General features: G+C 36.5%; 1 protein-coding gene across 17 annotated transcripts in view; it reads left to right on the top strand.

Moving 5' to 3' along the window:
- The window catches only part of SEMA5A (semaphorin 5A), a 412,186-nt gene that overhangs the window by 300,023 nt on the left and 89,804 nt on the right, over window positions 1-22,359 (top strand). For all 17 annotated transcript variants that reach the window (XM_083823075.1, XM_083823077.1, XM_083823078.1 and 14 more), the window contains one exon: window positions 13,115-13,322. In XM_083823075.1, coding sequence (XP_083679201.1) covers window positions 13,115-13,322 — 208 coding nt within the window. The remainder of the gene's footprint in view (window positions 1-13,114; window positions 13,323-22,359) is intronic.

Below are 22,359 nucleotides of genomic sequence, written 5' to 3'. Positions count from 1 at the left end.
AATTCGTGCCAAAAGCAGCTACTGCCCAAAGAACAGCCTGCTCTGTTTGCATGCAAGCAAGACTAATACACAGGCTAAGAAGGGGGGAAACTGTGAAGAGCTGGTTGAGACTTTGTCTCCACCTTCCATTCCACTCCAAGGAAAGCTCCTTTCTGTCAAAGTGTTGCTGAGCTCTCAACACTTGACTACTTTACAAAGTTAGGATGACCAAATAACCTTCCCTTCTTCCTTCCAAGTTTTTTAGAGACTATCACCTCGTCTTCTTGGCAGGGAAACCAGACTGGAAAACCCCTACATTCATGTGTTAGTAGGTGAGTCTAAAGCACAGAATGTGAACCTGAGGGTGAAAGAGGTGTTCCTGCTGTCTTTAAGGCTGAGGTCTCTATTAGCACCTGAACCTAATATTCAGATGTCTGCCCTTTTTTTTTTTTTTTTTTTTTTTTTCCTCTCCAGAACAATGTAGTTCTTGTGGGAGTACTCAGTCAGTGTTCAGGACCCTTCTTGAGAGATGTGGGGTGGAAGTGTTCCCTTTCAAGGGACTTGGCTATACAAGAGCTTTTCAGAAAGCATTGGGCATCTTGGTACATTACTGAGCATTGTAACATCTGTAGAATATTCTGCAAGGCCTTTTACTTTTGAAAAGCCTTTCATTTAAGGTGAAGAGTGACTTAATGAACCCATTGCCTAACAAAGAAGAAAGCTGAATACTTATGAAATCAAAATATTTCAAACCCTACATGAAACTCGACCTTGAAGAGAAGGAAATGGAGGATCACAAGTATGATGACATCATATATATGGTAGTCAGTGTGAGCTGTGTGAGTAAAGTTATTTTTATATAGGATATTCTACTGAATTCTTTTTGTTCACATTTATAAGCTTCTTCATTTTGCAGCGTTTTTCACAGTAAGCCTCAATAAATCCAAATGTTTATGACTAAGCAAATACAAGCAGTGGCACTAGTAATCAGCATGTTTTTTGTTTCTTATTTATTTATTTATTTTTCCTGACAGAGTAATTGTAAAGGAAATATTATGTTATTGACAGTATTGTGGCCTTTCTATGAAGCATCGTGTAACCTGCAGGTAGATTCACAAAAATGTAGATTAGGCTTCATCTGCATTTTACTATATCAAGACACTGAGTAAGAGTCATAAAAAGCATTTGCAGCGAAGACTCACTTGTATACAGTTATTCCTTTAATTTATTTTTTATTTTTCTTATCTCACAAATCTTGGAAATTTGTTTCTATAACTGCACATGTTCAGAAGGAATGGGAATAACCACAACCAACATAGTGGCTAGATCACTTGTCTAGGAGATAAGAGCTGATTTTTAACTATTGCCCTATTGCCAGATGTCCCAACTTCTAGACTCTTATACAAAGAATATAATGTAATATGATAATATACATTACATAATATAGCTATTACCACTTTAATGTTCTAGGTTAATGAGATGAAAATCTGCTAGGGAGGAGTTCTAGGTTCATGTCTCTAATGGCAATTTTGCTGCTGCCTCATTGTCCATTTACTTCCTAATTGACATTCTGTTGGAAAGAAAATGAGTGACAGCATCTTTCTTTCCTTCTCTATTTTTGGACAAAAGTTGTGCTTTAGGCTGAAACTGCTGCTGACATTCCGTGCAAATCATACTGGATTTGTACTGGTTATATATACTGGATTTGGCTCATCTGGAGACAGAGACATACGGACACGTACTGTGCAAGCTGCAAATGAGTTTGAGTAGAAGATAGCCCTTGACTCATTCTAGTCAGCCAAATTTATAATGCTACTGGATTGCTACAGCAGTCAGTTGTCTTTCTGACACTTCCAATCAAAATAGCCAGATATGACTCAGTTAAGAAATCAGGCAAGGTTTATTGTGGGTTATTATCTGAGAAGTAGTTTTCTCCACTTGTGCATGTAAGTGCTTCTTTGATCTGGGCCCTGGAAAATTTATTCAGTGGGAAAACTACCATATTCATAGCATGCTTTGGGTAGTACAAGGTACTTACTTATTGTGGTGGCACAAAGAGAAGACAATAAAAAAGTAATAGGAGCAGTAAGCGCTCCCTGTCTGGTCAGATCCAATCAGAGTTAATACACCTCAACTTTAGAAGACTGGCAGTGGTCCAGGGTCTGTATTCCATAGTGATTTTATCCTTTGTGTACAGCATGTCATTTTTCACTGCTGCTCTGTCAGATAGTAAGCTTTAAATCATAACAACCATTTCATCTTGCAATTAATATCTGTTGGGTTTTTTTTGGTTGTTTGTTTTATTTTGTTTGTTTTGTCTTTTTTTTTTCGACTGTTTTATTAAGAGGTTACACATTTTTTTGGAGGTGCTTATCTCCACTATCTGAACAGTTCAGTCCTAGCTACTGATTAAACATGTTAGCAGGTCTATCTTAAGTTGGAATGTTTTCTCTTCCTGAGAAGAAGCTTCTGGGAATTTAATATAGACTTATTATTATTAGATACATTTTGAATTGTTTTATTTAGCAGCAGCCTTATAATTATATTTCTGTTTCCTTTCTGAATCCATCATACAAAAATTAGGTGTCTCTTGACAGGTGTAATGTTTCTTGTTCAGAACTAATAGACTACATATGACTTGTGTCATCTTTGCCTTAGAGTTTCAGGTTTTGTGTGTGCATGTGTGATTTTTAGTAAAATAAAAGTTGGATGTCACCAACAAGAATGTCTATAAATACAATATATTTTGAAATGGGTGTTCTCTAGAATATATGCTTTCACATGTAGCTCTTGATATTGGATCTGGGAAGTGGTTGAACCACCATCCCTGGAGGTTTTCAAGAAATGTGTAGATTTAGAACTTAGTAGCATGGTGTAGTGGTGGAATTTAGTACTATGTTAAGGGTCAGACTAGATGATCTTAGAGGTCTTTTCCAACCTGAATGATTCTATGAGTCTATATTCTATGAGATCATCTAACTGGTCTTAGGGAGTAAAATGTTTTCATGTCTGGGAGTAAAAGAGTGTTGTCAGTCACACTGCTTTCAACCACCAAAGAGAAATGCTGTATCTGAACTGTAGCCTAATTTGTACTAATTTGCTTTTGTTTGGAGGTACAAACTAGATAGCTCACTTGAAGTAAAACCTTAGGTACATCCCTAAGGAATCCTTATATACTGTTTCTTGTTATAATATGTTGATAAGAAGAATTCATATCCAACAAACAGAAATATTTGAGACTTCTAAAAAGTAAAAGTCTGATAGCACATGCAGGTTAATGTGCATATGGGTGGGATTTGTTTGCTTCAAATATAGTAATTATGATAAAAGGCAATAAATATGTATGTCTCCTTTTGGTTGTAGGTTTGATGCACCAACATAGTCTTGACATTTGTTCTATTTCATTTTGAACCTGACATTAAAATGCATTCTTTTTCTAAGCTGGAAAAATGTGTCTTTTTGCACGCCAGCCTGCTTTAAAAAAAATAAAATAAAATGGTGACTACATTTATCATGCTCCTTGTAAATTTTGTTTTACTGAGTTATTTTTATGGCCAGAACTTGGGTAAATTACATATAAATGCAGCACTAGGTGATCACTTGGTAAGATCAAGGACTTTGTGCTTGATGTTGTCATGAATTGTGCTTTTGCTCCATATTGTGTACATGAGATTTGCTGATACCTTCACAGCGAAGAAAAAGAGAGAGTGCAGGCTAAAGCTAAATTTGAAATTGTGTGAGTCACCTGTTTGCCAAGTCCTGAGAAACAACTTTCTGCTTCCCAACTCATTAAAGCTTCATGTTATGCTGTAGTTTTAACCACATACTCTCTGCAAAAGCATCATTTCTTAAAGCAATGTTAGTATCTAAAGTATTGCAATGTGTTTGAATGCTCACATTTTAATATAACTTTCTCAAGGGGATATAAATAATGATGCTTGGTATGGGAACACGATTGAGTAGCTGTGCCTTGAGCTAATCTGATACACATCCATAGGATTATCTTCCTTTATGAACACAGCAACGTGACAGAGAAAGGCCATTCCATTGATTCAGTGATCCTAATGGTAGCAGCACCCATATGGGGTATGAAGAGCTGTGATTTAATTCCTCTTGGAGTTCAAAGTTCAAAGCCATCTGTTCCACCTCCTTGCTGAATGCTTAATTCAGAAGAGAAGGGGTGGCTGTGGATGGGGGAGGAAGCCTCCTAAATCCACTTATTGGTGGTATGTTATTCTGCAGGCAGAATGCATGGTTCATCTGGCCTGAGAGAAGAAGCACAGCAGCTCACAAGCCAAATAGGCAGAGAATTCAGCTAGAGAGGTTTTATTGCTTCCAGACCATGCTGCAAGGACTATTAAAATATTTTTCCAACGCCTTTTTAAATAAGCAGAAAGTGCTCCCTGAAATTCCCCAAGGATACGAAAGGCACCTTTTACTTGCAGAGCATAAAATCACATCAGAACCTGCTGAAAGCAAGGAAGAGGTGCTTTTCACAGACTTAGTATATATTGCTTATCTCTCTCCCTCCCTGTTCCCAGCAGTTCGATACTCTTCCTCAGTGGTGCATGGTAATGCAACTCTCAGAGACCATGATTTTTCTTGGCTGCAGCTGAGACTTTTGTTCAGCTATCTCCTGTACATCAAGGAAGAATTAGGTAAATGTGTGTCACTGGTTTTGATTTTTCAGTAAATCAAGCCAGTGTGCCAGAAAACAGCATAACAAAAGAGGTTTGAAATCTCCAGTGAGAAAAGGTAGTAAGCTGTTCTTATAGTTACATAAAACAGTCTTAGAATCAAGGTGTTTTTCTTTGTTGTTGTTTTTTTTTCCTTTAGATGGTATTACTATTCTGAATACCAGTTTCACACATGAAACCTCAAGAGAGAGAAAGATTGCAATTGGATACAGAACTCACAAGTCTTCAAATTGATCCCTAACAGCATTTTCTTTATTAAAACTTTTATAATTGAAAAATAATAAAATGATCTTGCAAGTAAAAGATTATGAAAAGATACTGCTTCGTATAGTCTTAAAATAGGTACTGCTTTATGTCTTATAAATAAAATTAATGCAGCACAGATTGAAATTTTAGTTATTAAATAGTTTTGCATTAACTGTAGACTGTAAAAGATCTGTAGCTGCTGTATAGGTATTAGGTACGTAGCTGCTTATAGGTATTCTAAAGTTACATTTTATTTCTGAGTAAGTTAAGTGTTGTGTTATAGATGGTTTCAGCACCTCCAAATCTGACAAAATTTTATGAACATGCATCTTATCTCTCTCACTCACATCTTTGATGAGCTGAAAATCTCTTATCAGATTGAAAATGGAAGAGAAGTAGTAAATAAAGGTGTGACAATGAGCATGATTTTTGCAAAATACATACATTTTGAGATTGTTAAAAGTACTTTGTTTATTTTGTCAGACAACATGAAACATCTGTTTTAGGTTTAAGGAGAGTAAAAAATTGCTGCTAGTGTATACGAGCTTCAATCTAGCAAGCTGAGGAAGGGGGTGATTTGATTTGAAAGTCTTTCTTTGTGAAGGAAACAGACCTAACTGATGTGGAGTCTGAAATCGTAATCCAGAATGTATTTTGTTGCTTAGCATGGGTTCTTGCTTAAGCTTCTAGAAAAGACCAAGGGGAAGCTGTAAAAATAAATTTAAATTTTAGGGATTACCAGCTTGAAGCTCATAGACATACTCTTTCCAAAAAGGCACGTTGCTCTGCTTTAGCTGCTAGTTGCTTTGCATTTTCATCTCAGATAAATCTGAATTTCTCTTAGAAATTGAATTGTCTATTTATTTGAAAATTTTTAATGAGTTGTATTTAAATCCTTCAGCTGGATTTAAATTCCAATTCAACATGAGACATGAAATGGCCACTGAGGGATGGTACACAAATTACGCTATGTTCTAAAATGTAATACCTTTTTGATTCACAGGCAACACTGCTAATGGAAACTTAATAGTACCAACTTAGAATCTATTGTACTTTGAGGAGCAGAAGATGTTGTGTTTATTAAAGCGGGTACTTAACACTTTGCATGTTGATTACTGGAAGCTTTTGCTGATTCAACTGCAAATTGAATGTGTTCTTGTTGGTTTTGATAATACATGGAAATTAAGTCTACAGGGGATAGAAGCATTCTAAAGAATGCATTATGTTTAAAAACCTTTCTCTGGAAAACAGTAAAGAAAGGATTGAGATGTCAGTTGTCGTGATTTTCTGTGATAGATACATTTCAAAAGTGTTGTGTTTGAAGATTGAAACTAAATTCCTGTAGCGTGTTTGGGGTGGTGGTGGTGTTTAATCTTCAATAGTCAAACAATCCAGAAAATGCATTAGGGCTACGTTATCTTGTCTTCATTTTATTTTTGAGCAGTGTTCTTTGTTAATTTGCATTTTCTTTATGTCCCACCAAACACATGGCTTTGTTTGAGGAAAGCTCTTGATTTTGGAATAGCTAATATCTAGATCAGTGCCTCTTCATCAAAAGAGTCGTTGAGGCAGCAATTCAGTATCCTGTGTAGAAAGGATAGTACATAAATATTCCCTTCATAAAATAAATTCACGTTAAATTTTGACATACAGTCATAAGAAACTCTTGTTTCTTATGGAGCTACAATTGAACTGCTCTTAGAATAGGGCACTAAGAAGCTTCTCTTGCTAAAAAAAATGAAATTTGTGTCTTGATAAAGCATCAGAATTCCACATTAATTTTTTTGAAGTGCATTTTTTTTTTGAAGATAGGATGGAAAGTAAAGAGTATACATTTAAAAATATGACAATATAGTACTACTCAGTGAATTAAGGTGGGAATTTTAAAATCAAACTATATTCTTTTTGTATCAATCTGTAGAGGTACTACATTTTCTAATAATATTTTTAATTTCTAAAGCAGAAGGGTTGAAGCTCAGTCTTTCACTTATCCTTTGGGCTATAGTGTGATAAAATCCATTCCTGTAATTCAAGTATATTTCAGAAAACTGGAGGTAAAAGATACATTAAGTAACAGAGGATGAGTATTTTCTCTTATCTTCTAAGCCTTCTCCCCTTGCTTTAAAACAAATTGTACCCCACCCTCACATGGGAAAACTGATTACAGCAAAGATTTTAATTATCCATATTCTAATGATGATTTAACTAATTTTAAAGTTATTTTAAGGAAGGGCAAAAAAGAGCGGGTTTTGAATGCTCTCATATTCTGTGTACCATATGCATCTATTTTATTTTATTTTATTTTATTTTACACAGATTGCTAAATCATAAGGCCTGGGCTTTCACTTTCTAAGCACAGCCAGTGGCTGCATTAGTTGTTCCTGTGTCTTTTTTCTATGTTGAGCACATAAGCCATTATGCAACCTAATACTTTCTGTCATTGCAATAAATTTCTGCCATTAACCAAATGCATGTTTTGCTTTGCTTTCTTTCAGTTCCTGCAGTAGAAGAAAGTAAATACCAGTGATTAAATTTTATTTTTTTCTGAAGGATGTTTATTGATCATCTCGCACTTTCTTTGATTTTGTAGTTATGTACTCTGTACATTATTTTTTGTTATATCAATTTATTCTTCTAAAAGACCTCTGCTTTAAAGACAACCCTATTAATACCCTATTTTCTTTTATATATTTTTATGGTGTTTAAATAATACAATTATATGATGAATGTAAATACTGTTTATATACACACATGGATAATATTTAAAAGAAATTTAACATTCACAGATTTTTTCTTGCATTTCAACAGTCTTAGTACAGTCTGAATATTTTTATTTTCTCACTGGAAAAAATGATTTGAATAGAAAAATAGTTTGCAAAAGCACTGTATAATGAAAAAAAATCAAAATAGTTGAAAAATACCATTTTCTGAAGTACATTCGAATTACAGTCCTTGAAAACATATGTAATTTGTATCCATTTCAACTACACTTCAAAATGTATTCTCCCAAATATGCATCTGTTAATTTTAAACTTTAGCTTAAAACAAAAAAAAACCCTGATTACTATGTTGACAGTTTTTTAAGGGTATAAAGCAGGCTGTTTTCACAATATATCAAGATAGAATAGTATATTTATTGTAGAGATGATACATCATTCAAGTTCGGTTACAAATGTTTAGCTTCCACTTTCTCTCTTGTGTTGTCTGCACCTTTCCTCTATATTGGCCACATTTTTTTCATCTCTTAAGTTATTGCTGGATAGACTTAAGACATTTTACTTTTCTAAACAATATTGTGTAGGAAAATAGTCTCTTATTTATATCGGTTGTTCTTAGTTTATAATTTGCAGTCAATTTTACTGCTTAATTTTTTCTTCGTATATGTAAGCAGTGGAATTTCAGATCTGTCAAGGCACCTTGTGGTCCTCAGAAAGTAAAGGAATACTTGTTAAGTCACTAATATTAGGGATACAGCTGGCATGAGGATATACTTGAGAGTAGTTTACAAGTTAGTTTTGTTGGCAACTGGTACAATTTAGAAGGCACCAATGACTTTTTTTTTTTTTTTTTGGCAACATTACTAAAAGCCAGTACCATAGGCTTCTCTTCTGAAAGATGTTGACTTAGATTCTGTCTTCTACTGCTGTTTTAGGTTGCTTTCAAGAGATAAATCCCCTGTCCAAGGTCCTATGCAGAGCCATATTAAAATGAAGATTAAATTAGGTTTTGTTTCAGTGTCAGCTATGGCAAGAATTAAGACTGTTTCCCCCCTGAAAAGTAAAGAATAGATTTATTTTTTCCTTCTTTTAAAGAGGTGAACGTATATACTTCGATTCTGTCTCACTTTGGACATTTTGGAAAAAATGTTTTTACTTGAATGCAGCGATCTTTTATAATTATAATTGCCTATATAAGTATTGATTCTTATCCAGCAAGAAGTTGCTACAGCTTCTTTTAGTGTCTTTATTGCTGCTAGGAAACTCAAGAAATTAGAGTTTTTTTAATTTGTTGCATCTGCCATTTGTTTGTGTGTTCATTTTCTCTTGTTCTTTGAAGGTGTCACCACTGATAATTTCAAGCGCACTCTGCAATGTTCTCCATTGCTGGCTGTGCTTTATGCTATTCGTATCTTAAACTTTGCTATTTAGTTTTAGAGATCATACTTCTTTGATTTTGAACCATTACCATTTTGTTCATTATGGACTCTGTAGCCTTCAAGCTTGTTCTCTACAATCTCATCTCATGTTTTCCATTCAGTTCTTCATAGTCTCCTGTGCATTACATATTAATATTTCAACTAGATTTTTTCTTTCCTCTTCAGCTTCTTTCATAGTTAGTAGATTTCTAACATGCCATTGCTGGGTTTGTAGGTCTCTTTAAAAGTCTTTCAGTACAAGTTAACACAGCACATTATTTACTTGTTGTGACCAATATCAGTATCTTTTGCTACTCCTGTGTATACTTGGTAGTCCTTAAACCATGGCTGACAGTGTCTGGATTTATTCCAGCATGTCTTGCGTACTCTCAGGATCTGAAGATGCCATTCATTAGGATTTGTCAGGATTCTTCAATAGGAGTTGGACTCAGCTTTGACATTTGTGATGAAACTGGGACTTTCACTGTGTCTGTGGGGAAAAAAAGTTTCATCCGTTAGGCAGGTTTGTGTTTACTGTTCTTCGCAGTTACTTCTGGGCAGTGGACAGTTAGCGTGATTATAAAGAATACATTCACTTGAAAGATTTTGACAGGTCTGAAAAGCTCCATGTCCCAGAGCTGCGTTCAACTATGATTTCTTTCCCTACCTCTACTTTTTGTTTCCCTACTATTATTTTTTGTTTCAACTGTGATGTGAAAATGGCTGAATAGTCAACACTTCTGAGGATGGAGCTGTTGCAGGTTCTTTAGGAAACCTGTGATCTTTGTGATATATAATATTGCACACTGTAGTAGAATTGGAACCTTGAGCAAAGTACCTGGCTTTTGAAAGTAAAGGTGTAACGGGTATGATTTCTGCTGTAAGAAAGCCTGGCATAGCAATTATTTACATGTTAGTGTAGTTTGAACAGATTGATAGCTACATCCCCTTGCTAGATACCATACTCTAATGAACATAGCTGCCAATCCAGGGAATCTGTATCTCTCTAAAAGTTGCGGAATATAAACAGATCATTACCCTTGTTTGGGTTTCTAGATGGTCCATGCAAAATCAGAAACATAGTCAGGAGGAATTTAAAGCAAAAGAGATAAGTTATGGACGATTAGAAGTCGAATAGCCTGCTGAGGCAGTGGTAGATCTCAGATAAGATTTTGTTCTTTTTGACTGAACAGGCATATGACCACATTGCTGTTGAAGTAGAGCGTTTCTTTGGGATGATCTGTAGGATCTCTGACACTGCTTCTTCACTTAAAGCCCAGTCATTTATGACTTTTGACATTTCTGTATGAGTGCTGATCCTATCAGAAGATAAATGGAAAAGGAATCATTTGGGAGATGCTGGAAAAAAGCAGAAGCAAATGGGAGGAATGGAGACTGTATGCCAAGATAAAAAGGAAAAAGGACGAGAGCAATGACAGCTGTGGTAGGGAAGGCATTGGTACTGCAGTTCTCAAAATGAGAATATTTTATTTTCTTGTAGAGAAATATACTGCTGTAACCATATTCTCCAGGCCATAGATCCAAACTTAAAAAATACTAATAAAAATATAATAAATGCAGTTCTGACTTCTACAACAAACAAATTTGACGAGGAGAAAAACGCAAGACATATTCTCTTGTCCATATTCTCTTGTTTCCTAAATTAAATGTGCATGGGAGGAGGCCTCCAATCCTGTTTGTTTGTTTGTTTGCTTGTTTTTCCCTCTTTTGTCATTGGGGAAGTGTCAGCAAGTGACTCAGTCTGTAGATACCAGGCCTGGCACAGCGGCAGGAGGGAGTGTTAGTCTGTACGAGAAGCAAACATTGAATGCATAGTTGATTTTTTGCCTCAATACAGAAAAAAGATGGCATGCCAAGCACAGTATATCACCAGTCACACTGAATGTGTTGAATGCCAGTTAGACAAATGGTATAGAATTGTACTAACATCTACAAAATGATACCAGCTTATTTACCTGTGTAAAATGATTTCACTTGTTCTTCTTTTCTTCCTTTCACTACACTTTTTTTTTCCAATTTCTATTCCCCCCAAACTCATCTGTTTTTCACTCAGTGACTAATGCAGACATTAATTTTATTTCATGATAGTTCTCAGACCACATTTTGACCATGAAACTTGTAATTATAGTCGAGAGTCTGCACCCAACAAGCACTAGCATAAGCACATGCTCGTTATGTTGTTTAATCCAGCTAGTAATTACTTAATTGTGAGGCAAAACTGATTCTTGGCAAAGATTTAATTATTTTTTTAATGTCTCTATTTTAGGTGGCTGAAAAAAACCTGTGATAGTCAAAATTAGAATTTTTTTTTGTCCAAAATGTTAAATTTTAATTAAAATTGTCATTTAATGGGAGATTATTTTTTTTTTAATGAATACCCTTACATACAATAAATCTTGACAATCTTGTTTATACTAACATGGAAGAAAAAATTAAATAGTTGTATGAAGTGATTTTACTCAGAATCGAGAAGTTAGTCAGAACCGAGGGGTTAGTCAGAAGACTTTAACATGCACTCATGATCTCACACTCAGAATCTTGCTACGGAGAGAAGAATGCACTTTATATAGTGAGCAAAGCATTCATAGTGAGTCTAATTAGTTTGGACTTTCTAATAAAATTAAGTTCACATTAGCTCGTTATTAAAAATAAACTTCCTCTTAACTCTTCCTGCTATTTTGCATTATGCTCCCCCCTTTCAGTTCTTTTGTGGGTCTTAGGATTGACTCTTCAGTCTTCTTCAGGAAAGGGGAGAAGATCTGAACAGTAATTGCCACCTTGGGTTTTCCGCCTTCTCCACCTCCTCTTCAGTTTCTGAGTTTGCTTGCGGCTAACATTTTGTATTTTCTCAAGTCTGCTTACTAGCTGTTCCTCCCCATGCCCTGGTAGCCGCAGACTATCCTCTGCCCCGTGCCCCAGCGGGACTGTCTTTCCCCCAGGGACTGCATGGGGTTGCCAGACCCTGCCATATTCGCTCCTGGAGCGAAGCCAGCACCGGGAAGGCAGCAGGCCCCTGCCCACCAGGCCACGGCTACCTCTGCCATGACCCTCTGCAGCCAAGGCAGGGCCTGAGGCCTGCGTCGCCAGCTCCCTGCCACACCTTTGCCCTTCTGCAGGTCGTGGAGAAAAACACTTCCACTGGGGTGCAGGACAGAGCATCCTGAATATTTCTCCTGTGTTACCTACTCACAGATGGTATTTTCAGACTTTCAGGACTTTACTTGAGTAGTAGTTGACCTCAGTATGTGTGTGCAGTGTTGGACCTTTAATATTTGCTATTGCTGGCACACAGAAAATTGCATAATGCTGCTTTGGTCAAAGAGCTAGCTAAAATATTTATCAGTGTGAGAATGTGGTCCTTTGTGTTCAGAACAAGTGTTCTTTGATATTTTTAAATTATTTAAAAACTCTGCATGAATGAATCAGAAATCTTGTCAGTGATCTCACACTTGTTTGAGATACCTGTCTTTGCTTAGAAATCACAATAAGAGTAGAAGTGAAGAGCAAATGTTAAAAGATGTGATTTCTCTGAAGTCAAAATCCAGATAACCAAAAGAAGGGAAGCAGCCTTATTTTGTTGCCATCTTCACCTACACTCAGTTAGGACACATCTAGGTGTTTATGCATACATATGTGCTTTATTAAATGAATGCAATACATATCTAAAACCCATAGCTTTTAATATATTCAGTCTTAAAACAGACGGGGTGATGGTAGACTTTATTGCTTTGTAAGCTGCTTTAAATTTTGAAGGGGGTTTTTGAGGGACTAGCACTGTGAAGTCTGTCCTGCACTAATGAAATCAATTTTTTTTTTTTTTTTTACTGTTTTATACTACACAGAGAACATGATGGTTGTTTACAAGTTCTTTTCATTGTACTGTAAGCAATATTGGAAACTCCAGTGAAATCCCCCCATTTTGAGGCTTCGTAGAATACATCCTGCATGGGATGAAGACTTATGCATCAAATGACACCAAGTAGGCAGAATTGCTAATATGATTTTTACTAATTCATTTTTCCTCTTGCCTTTGCAGACTACGGCACTATTAAAAAAGTACTTGCCCCAATGAACCAGACTTCAAGCAGCTGCCTGCTTGAGGAAATTGAACTCCTACCAAAGAGTCAGCGAGAGCCCATCAGGAGTCTTCAGATCCTGCATAGCCAAAGTGTCCTGTTCGTTGGTCTTCAGGAACATGTGATTAAAGTCCCCCTGAAGAGATGTCTGTTTTACAAAACATTCAGGTAACAACTAGCTTCATTTGATTGGAGAGAAATGCTTGTGGGACTTGCAGGAAAAATTGGAAGGAAAAGTGACTGTAAGTAGGAATCCAAATGAATTGTGCTTACAGAAGCACAGGTACCTCTCTGAGCTACGAATTTTTAGGTACGCCAGAACAGTATCAGAACAGTCTCTGGGGACATCTGTTTGATCAAACAAAAAAATTAACTTTTAGAAATTACCACTTGGTTTTAGACTGTATTATGGCAATTAAGAAGTTTAAAGCTCAGCATGAAACATTTTCTATGTATTACGTAAAATTGTGTCTGGTTTGCAACACATTAGTGACTATTAATTTCATCTGATAAGTTGTGTCTTCCTTTGGTGTAAGTGTGGTTCCAGTAATTCAGTACAATTGTTCTGTTCTATGGCAGTGAGACTCTGAGTGAGTGTGATGAGCTTTTTGAAAACTGTGACAGATGTATTTGGTTGTTTTTTAGCTTGATTTTCTTTCAGATTGTTTATTACATGTTCCTTTGAAAAGCTGGGTTATTAAAGGAGATGAAAAGTCTGACAGTTGCCTTCCTTGGCTGCTGTACTCAGGAGATTTTGAGAATTGTGAGGCACTGGAACAGGTTGCCCAGAGAAGCTGTGGATGCCCCATCCTTGGGAGTGTTTAAAACCAGGCTGGATGGGGCTTTGAGCAACCTACTCTGGTGGGAGGTGTCCCGGCTCATGGCGGTGGATTGGAATTAGATGATCTTTAGGGTCTCTTCCAACCCAAACCATTCTATATTTGTATTGTGTATTTGTGTAGCAGATAGGGATTATACCTTCCATGAAAGTTAATGACTTTTTGCAGATGGAGAAGTTTCTGGCTTTCGGAGGGAACATGCATGTGGTCACAGAACGGAGGTGACCGCAGGATGCAGATGCAGAGCTGCAGCTCAGAGGCAGCAGAAAGAATTTTCTTAGGGACCCAGCACAATGTAGGGATTGGTGCCAAGCAGGAGGCCACTGAAAGACTACTGGTTTGAAAGCAAGACTGAAGGAAAAACTCTGTCATGGAAAGCTGGAGAAGACCAGGGAGATATTCTCCTTACTACAATTCTTTACAAGCCTTTCTGTTTATGATGTCCTGTAAAGGATATTTTATGTGTTTTCTCGTAAAATAATAGTGATAGAGCATCCAAAGCCCTGTTGGAAGACCTGCAAAGCTCACTTTAAGGAAAAGTAATAGGCAAGTCTCTACCTCATAGGACCAAGTTTCATCTTTCCTTGGTTTAGCCAGTTAAACAGGATGTTTTTGTTTCTTCCTTGTCATTAAGTGAAGGGCTTATATATTGGAAAGGGGAGGAACATGAGTGTGTGCATGTATGCATATCTGGAGAAGGAAAAAAAATCTAATGACATATTTTTGTTCTTTTTTCTCTTCTTGAATATAACATGACTATGCCATTTTGGTTGTACAAGATATTGTACATGTTTTCTTAAGCATATATGCTTATTTCAGGAAGGGAGATCAGGCTGGTATCCTGTGTCTACTTAGGGGCTGTGTACTCATAATGGTAATGATAAACACGAAGTGCTCAAAAAACATAGGTGCCCTGTATTTACACAAAGCCTGCAACTCCACTTGGAATGTTTGAAGGCTGGAACCATATTCAGTGCATTACCTTATCAGTAAGGTGTGAGCTCTGAGACAACCTAGTTAACTGTGTGGAGGCCTCGCAAGGTCCATTGTACCTGTGCTTCTGTCAGCATAATTCCCAAGGTGTTCCAGTCTACTCTGACTGTAGGGCAAAAATTTTTTTCTGTTCTCACAGGGTGGAACTGCTGCCTCAAGTCATAAACCCCATTCACAGCTGCAGGCTAGTCATTCCTCTCCCTGTTTGAGCAGTGGGGACTAATAGACTAGATTTTAAGAGCTTTAAAAAAAGAAGTGGTGCTCTTCCTGTTTTACTGGGTAGAACAGTAGTTAAATGTCTCAAATCCTTCTCAAATGAAAATTTATTTTTCTGCCCAGAGGAATGTGAATTCTCATCTTCCACTGGAATGACTTACTCAAAGGAGATAAAAGTATTCCTCATGGGGTTTTTCAGTCATATCTTTTGTAGTTGTATCACTTTGCTTGCAATAATTAAATATTCATTGCACCAAATGGATTACCATCTATGCTTTCTTCCTGGTAAAAGCTTGCCAGCAATTCTAGCTCTATTCTGTAAGAAGGAAAGGATTTACAGCTGTGATCTACGTAAAATATGACACCTTCTCACCATCCATCATTAGGGACTCAGATTGTTTGGATAATGAAGACTTAATCTTTCTTTCACCTCTCACTTACTCATGGCTTGACTAGGTTTTTCCTGGCTTGTCATGCTGGATTTCAAGGATGCTTGGTTTCATGCATGTGGACGGATTGTAGGTACCTTACTTGGAGGCATAAATTTCACTGGTTATTAAAAAAAATCTCAAACATATTCACTGCACTGCTGTTTTTTTAATATTCACATCCTTGTTATATGTTGCCAACTATTTCTATGCTCTAGCAGTGGGTAAACAGAGGAAAACCTTAGTGGGAGAAATGCCTTGGGACAGTGGGGTTCTTCTTTTTGATTATTTTATCTATTCACATTTATCATACTTATGGCTGTATAACTGCACCAAGGCTATATTCTGAACATCCATCAATAATAACTAGAGTTTATTCCACAGATCAAGGGCATGTGTAGCCTTTAATACTGACTTCACATATTTTTTTTGAGAAATGAAGCATGCTTGTGTATAAATAACAGCCTTAAAAAAGCCAAAAGACTGAAGGTATACTTGCTCATCTGTTCTCTTTTTATGTCAATAGCAGAGTGCTTACTATCTAATCTTTTCTAATCTTTTTGTTTAGGTTTATTGCAAAGGTTTCAGACAATGCAACTCATTCCTTCTGTTGAGCAGAGTGTTCCACAAGCTAATATCTCAATGTCAAGATAATTTCCTCTAGATTGTCTTTTTGTTTTTGCTTTTTGCTTTTTGTCTCATTATTCCTTGTTTTATCTTCATGTACCAGCCTCTAACGCAAGTTGTTACTGCTTTTATTTGTAGTTTATTATGTCCCCTTAATTGTCTCTCAGATACGCTGTACATATTTAGCTAATTCATATTTCCTTGTAAATCTCTTCCTCCAGCACTTTCTTAGTTGTGGTGGATATTCTACTTGATGCTTCCACACTCCTCAGCTATGTGGTGTTGCCCCTGACAGACATACCCTCTGGTCCAGGACAGTCCTATTCCACCAGCTCACAGCTTCTCTCCCCCACTTCCAGTAGGTTTCTGCTCCCACAGACACTGTTATCTAGGGTCCTTGAAAATATTGTTTTACGTTTGGAGACTAAATTTGATACTATTATTTTTTTAATTATTATTTTATTTCTGATGTTCTAAGTGCAGTTCTGTGCATCCTTTGCTACTACTGTGACAGCAGAGCGTATCTTATGCAGAGCCTGTCTCCATGCCTGTAGTGTGGATTGCTCAGCACCTTCCATTATGCTGTGATGTTTTCATTGTTTATGAATTGTCCATGTTACTTATTTGGATTGGCAGTGTTCATGGGGGGTATCTCCCTCAGAGCGCTCCCAGCAGTTGAATAGTTTTGACCATCCTGCTCAAATAGTCTCACTGTTTTCAGGAATCAGCTGGGGAAAAAATAATTTGGCACATAATAATTCTTAGAAACAGTTCCCCAAAAAGCCCTGGCTTGTTCATGTTCCCGAAGAAATGAGCAGAGCAGTATCTTATTTAGGTTATACTTGAGGAAAGTCTTTCAGATATGACCACATTATTGTCACTGGGGTATTGCAATCCACACATTTACAGAAGACCAGCAATATTATTTGCGGGAGATAGTATCTCCCATAAGAATTCTACATCTCCTTGTAATTCTTCAACACTGAGTATGTCAAGCAGAAAACACAACTGACTTTTGTATACCCAGTGATTAACTATAATGTGAGATAAATAGAATGATTATCATGAATAGATAATTATTAAAATCACTAAAATTGCAGTGGTTGCTATTTACTTTGAAAGCTCTGTGTATTTGTCATAAGGAATAAAATGTGTAATACGGGGTAAAGATTCCATCCCCTGAAACAAAGAACCAGTCAGCTTTTTTTTATTGGCAACTGCAGCCTTCAAAAGCCACCTTGGATAGCAGTGATTTCTCTGAGGTAAATCAGTCAATGTTACGATTTGTACTGGAGTTTTCAGTGCATCATTTCTAAAAGAAGGGGCAATGAAAGGTTGCATCAGCCTGATGTTCTGCAAAATCTTATCGAGCAAGGGTCAGGAATTGTTATTCCTCATGGAAGATAGGTTTTGTGCACTTAAAAGGCTTGAAAACTAATCTTACTTTAGAGTTATGTCTAAATAAATAAATAATGTCATCTGCTGAAAGCTTTACAGATAGTGACTTCTCCAGTATAAAAACAACTTCGGGGAAATTGTTAAGGATTGTTTTTACATAACAATCTTGTGACCCAGTATGTAAAGTTAATGAATATTATCACAGTTATTCTACTGTGACCCTGACTTTTCTCTCTCCTTTGTATGCCATCATGTATATTTTGCTTTCTTTGCTATCCATCAGCTAAGAAATCCGTACATACACAAAAGATAACTGTAGCAGCATGGTACTAAAAGAGGTACTGCCTTAACTAACAGACTAAAAGAGTTATTGCAAATTTGGTTATTTATTTCATTCCTAAGACTCCATCAAGATTATTGGAATAAGTTTTTTGAACACTGCTACAGTTCTTTATTTCGTCTTGGCTGTAAGCGTTGCTTCCTCAGAAGTATTCTCACACTCAGCTAGAACCTGTTTTCCTTGTAACAAAACACTGTCACTATCATTACCTAGTAGAATAATTATTCCTCTATACTAATATTATACAAGATAGAACCATTAATGTGTTCTAAACTATTACCAGGTGCTAATACATCCAGAAGAGCAGAGGCCCACACTTGGAATTTAAATTGCTGTTTTGAAATAATAATTCCAAAAAATATATTTTTGGATATACAGGTGTATTTTTTTTATTTCAAAATATGCAAGCTTTATTCCAGTTTAAATCAGAGAAACAAGCTGCTGCATTAGGCTTCAAGTTGGTTCTAATATTCTAACTTGAACTGGTGATTTTAGAGTAATATTGCAGAATAAAAATGCTTGTAAATTTCGCAGACTGGGATAAACCCTAATCCTTTCTGTGAGACTAGGTGATAAGCACCTGGTTTTTGAAATACAAAGTCTATTTTTCAGGCATTAGATAGATATCGTGTATTAGATACATTACGAAGTTACCTTCAGTTGGTGTGAACTTACCAGAACACTAGTAAAGTTAACAGAACAAGGAAATCAAGAGCAGCTGAAAGTCTTCCTCACTCCAAGTAGAAAATTAGTCTTTCACTGGAGAGGGAAACAATTCAAGCTCTACAGATCTAAGGTTGACCTATATTTTAGCCTTCCTCTGCAAGGACCAAGAGTTTTTCAGAAAGCGCCTTTGTCTGGCCCACAAAATGCATCAGAGACAAACTGGGCATTTACCTTTTGTTGCACATGAGGTGTCGTGTCACAGCTCTTCAAATCATATGATCTATACGTGCGTGTATTGTATCTTAAGCACATATTTTGGCAAACAAGAAGGAATTTTGATTAACAGGTAGAATTCTTCAGACTGCTCACAGTAGATTTATAGCAGTAACCAGATGAGGAAAAAGGAAATATTTTTACCTTTTAGTTTGCAAAGTTGTAAGAAAACCATATGGACTTGACTACATATTCGCAATTCAGATTTTATTAGCAGGATATTATTTTAAACATAGCAGTAAACTAAGAAATAAAAATTTAAAACAGGCATGTGGTTTTCGTATGTCATGATGTAATTCATGCTTTTTGTTTGCTTTAAAAAATATCAAAAATTTAAGGAATTTTTAGTTCAATATTGTTACTGTTACATTTTTCTTGAAAATCACCTGATATGTTTAAAGCAACCCACATTCCAGTGATCATTTCACTACTCATTTAATACTTGGCAAGTGTATTCTCTAAAAACAGAAGTTAAAGAGATAGAGTAGTGTTTTTTCGTTGCTAGTCTGGAAAGTTTTTTATTTTAAAATAATTTAACATACCACATACCGGGTTGCTCTGTAGGCAGACCAGCTCATACGCTACGCATCTCAGCTTACAGTGCTCTGTATTGCACCAGTTGTTTTCTCATGAGACTTGTTTGCAGCTCTTTTAATACTCTATAATCTTTTTTAGGACATTTTCATTTATTTGAAGTTTTACAGAACATTAACATCCAAGTTTGGAGTCTACTATTGGCCTGAATGTATATGAGGGAGAGAATATTCTTGATGCAACAATGTGAACTGTGGGCAGGATTCCAGGACAGGAGTCTAGATGCTCCATTTCTGGAAGCCCAAACTGAGTGACTTTGAAGACCATCTGCTCCTCATAATGTGTTGTCTGGCCAGTTGAAGTATGTACAGATACTTCTGGAATTAGAGGTGATGGTGCCCTTGAAACGTTAAGATACCTGCAGTCTGGTTAGTACTTTTAAGGAGCCAAGTTGCATATCCTAAGTCTGGGCCTGTTCTTTTAATAATTCATACAGATTCTAGCATAAAGTAAATCCTAGCATTTAAATTCAGAAGAAGTTAGGTCACAGCTGACTGAAAGGACATGGAAGTAGTGTACCCTCTTTACATCTATATCTGCTACAGATGCACAGGTCTTTTGCACGGACATAGGGATGCCATATGGAAGCAAATCTGTCCATCATGGGCAATCATCATTAACACTTTTCTGGTCTAGGAAAAGGGGCTATAGCTCTCCAGTAAAGGGAGGGGAGGCAGCTGTGAGGGGTCTGGAAGAAAAAGGGGTGAAGGGTCAAGCTAGGCAGAAATGTGCTTAAAGCTTTGCTTGCATCCATTAGAGCATACGCATGTGAAGCAATAAGTTTATATTTTCCTAGCCAAATCCTAGTTTTCTGGGATTTTCAGGCTGCCTGCAGAGCAGAAGACAAGCAAGAACTGCAGGCCATACTCACTGCTGGAACATTGTGCAGATTCGTATCTGTATGGAGATGCATCTGTACACTTGTCAAGCAGAGGGAACATATTCAGTGTAGTACCTGGATTGCAAATATTTGAGTTAGAGAAGGATATAGAGAGACAAGATAGTTTCAGCCCATTAAAAGTGAACCTTCAGTGCTCTGAAAACTCTGGCTGCACCTGGTGGACCCAGCATTTCCTGGATCCTACCTTCTAATTGTAGAATCATATAATCATTTAGGTTGGAAAAGACCTTGAAGATCATCAGTTCCAACCGTTAACTTAGCACTACCAAGTCTGCAGCTAAACCATATCCCTAAGCACCACATCTACATGTCAATTTGAATACCTCCATGGAGGTAATCAGAGGGCTGGAAGCTCTATTTATTTTGGCTGATTGACCATGGATGGGAACCTCATATCCTTTTTTTTTTTCTTTTTCTTTTTTTTTTTTTTTTTTGCAATGAATGGCAAGCCTACATTCTCTTGTAGAGAGCATGTTGTTAAAGCTGTCTTTCACATTTGTTCCCAGAATCATAGTAGAGCCAGTTGGAATCATTTTTGTTCAGAAAATTGCGTGTTATAAACAACTTCACTAAACAAATTATTCATAAATTCCTGATTCTGTGTTTGAAGAGAGCAGCTTGCAGGTTTAAGGCTAATATTGGCAGTGCATGCTGCTAGATTGAATCATACCTAGATGTATTTTGATTGTCTTATAGAAATCCAAGTCAGAGGAAGAAACAGTAGTTCACCCAGAGTGGCTGATATGATTTATTTTTTTTCATACTGGTACAGGGAAAGATCAAACAGGATTCTGCATGTTTTATACACATCCTAGTTTGTACTCCTAGGGCATAACAAACTCCGTGCCCACCATTTATGTTCTTCTGCATTGCTCATCTCTGTCTTTAGATCCCCCTTCTTCATTGCGTATATATTTCTATATCTCTCTAAAACCAGCAGTAACAAAAACACTGAGGGGTGTCTCTGTTCTAGTCTAGTATCAGATTCATGTATTCATTCAGCAATGGATAGCAAAGTGCCTTTGGAACACGAGACTGGCTTTTATCTTTGATTGTCTGTTCAAATTTGCTATGAGGAATCTGGGTTCTCTGAATTAAGGTGGTGACCTCAGTTCAGTTCCTGGGATACGAAGTGTCCAGGTCATAGCTGATGGTAATTGGAACTAGGTAAGCATGCCTATCTCAGTAGAAAGATTTGAAAGGGTCAGGAGACTGAAATACCTTCTGATCTTCAAAACAGTGTGTACGGGTAAAGAGAGAAAGATGTTTCATTGAACAGTTTCAGAAGACACACATTGTATGTTTATATATTCCCTGAAAAAAATGTGGCAGTTCAAGAGGACAGTTTATTAGCAGTTAAAATGTATATTAATATGGAAATATGTTTCCACTGAAAGGAGATTTTAAAATCTCATTTAAATCAATTGTATCAGTATATAACTTTTATTTTATTTTTTAGAGCACACTTTTTTTTTTTTTTTTAATCTAGAACTATATATATATATTTTTAATATATTTCTCCTAATGGTATTTCTTGCTGCCTCATTTTCTGTCTGACTAAATCAAATATAACTGAAGTAGAGCAGTTTTGCTAGCCTGCTTGGTCATGATTATAAAATAGCTGAGGAAAATGGCCTGATATTGCTAGCTTGCTTTGGAGTGGTGTGACTTATGTTACTAGTCAGTAAAAATCTATTGTTTAAGTGTCGCATGACTGTTAGTAGACATATTGAGCCATCACAGCCAAATGAATGCCTTGGAAAGAGTTACTTAACTACCTATCATTTACTTTTTGTAAATTAAAAAAAAAAGAAAAGACATAGAGGGAAATTAGAGTTACTTGATAGAAGCTGAAAGCCATTGAATGTTTTGATAGGGTAAATTGCATCCAGAGTCTTAGAATGAACTGATCCACGTTTACTCCCCAGAT

This window comes from Anser anser (assembly GCF_964211835.1).
Source record: "Anser anser genome assembly, chromosome: 2".
Lineage (NCBI taxonomy): Eukaryota > Metazoa > Chordata > Aves > Anseriformes > Anatidae > Anser > Anser anser.
This window is presented reverse-complemented; position numbering and strand designations above follow the sequence as displayed.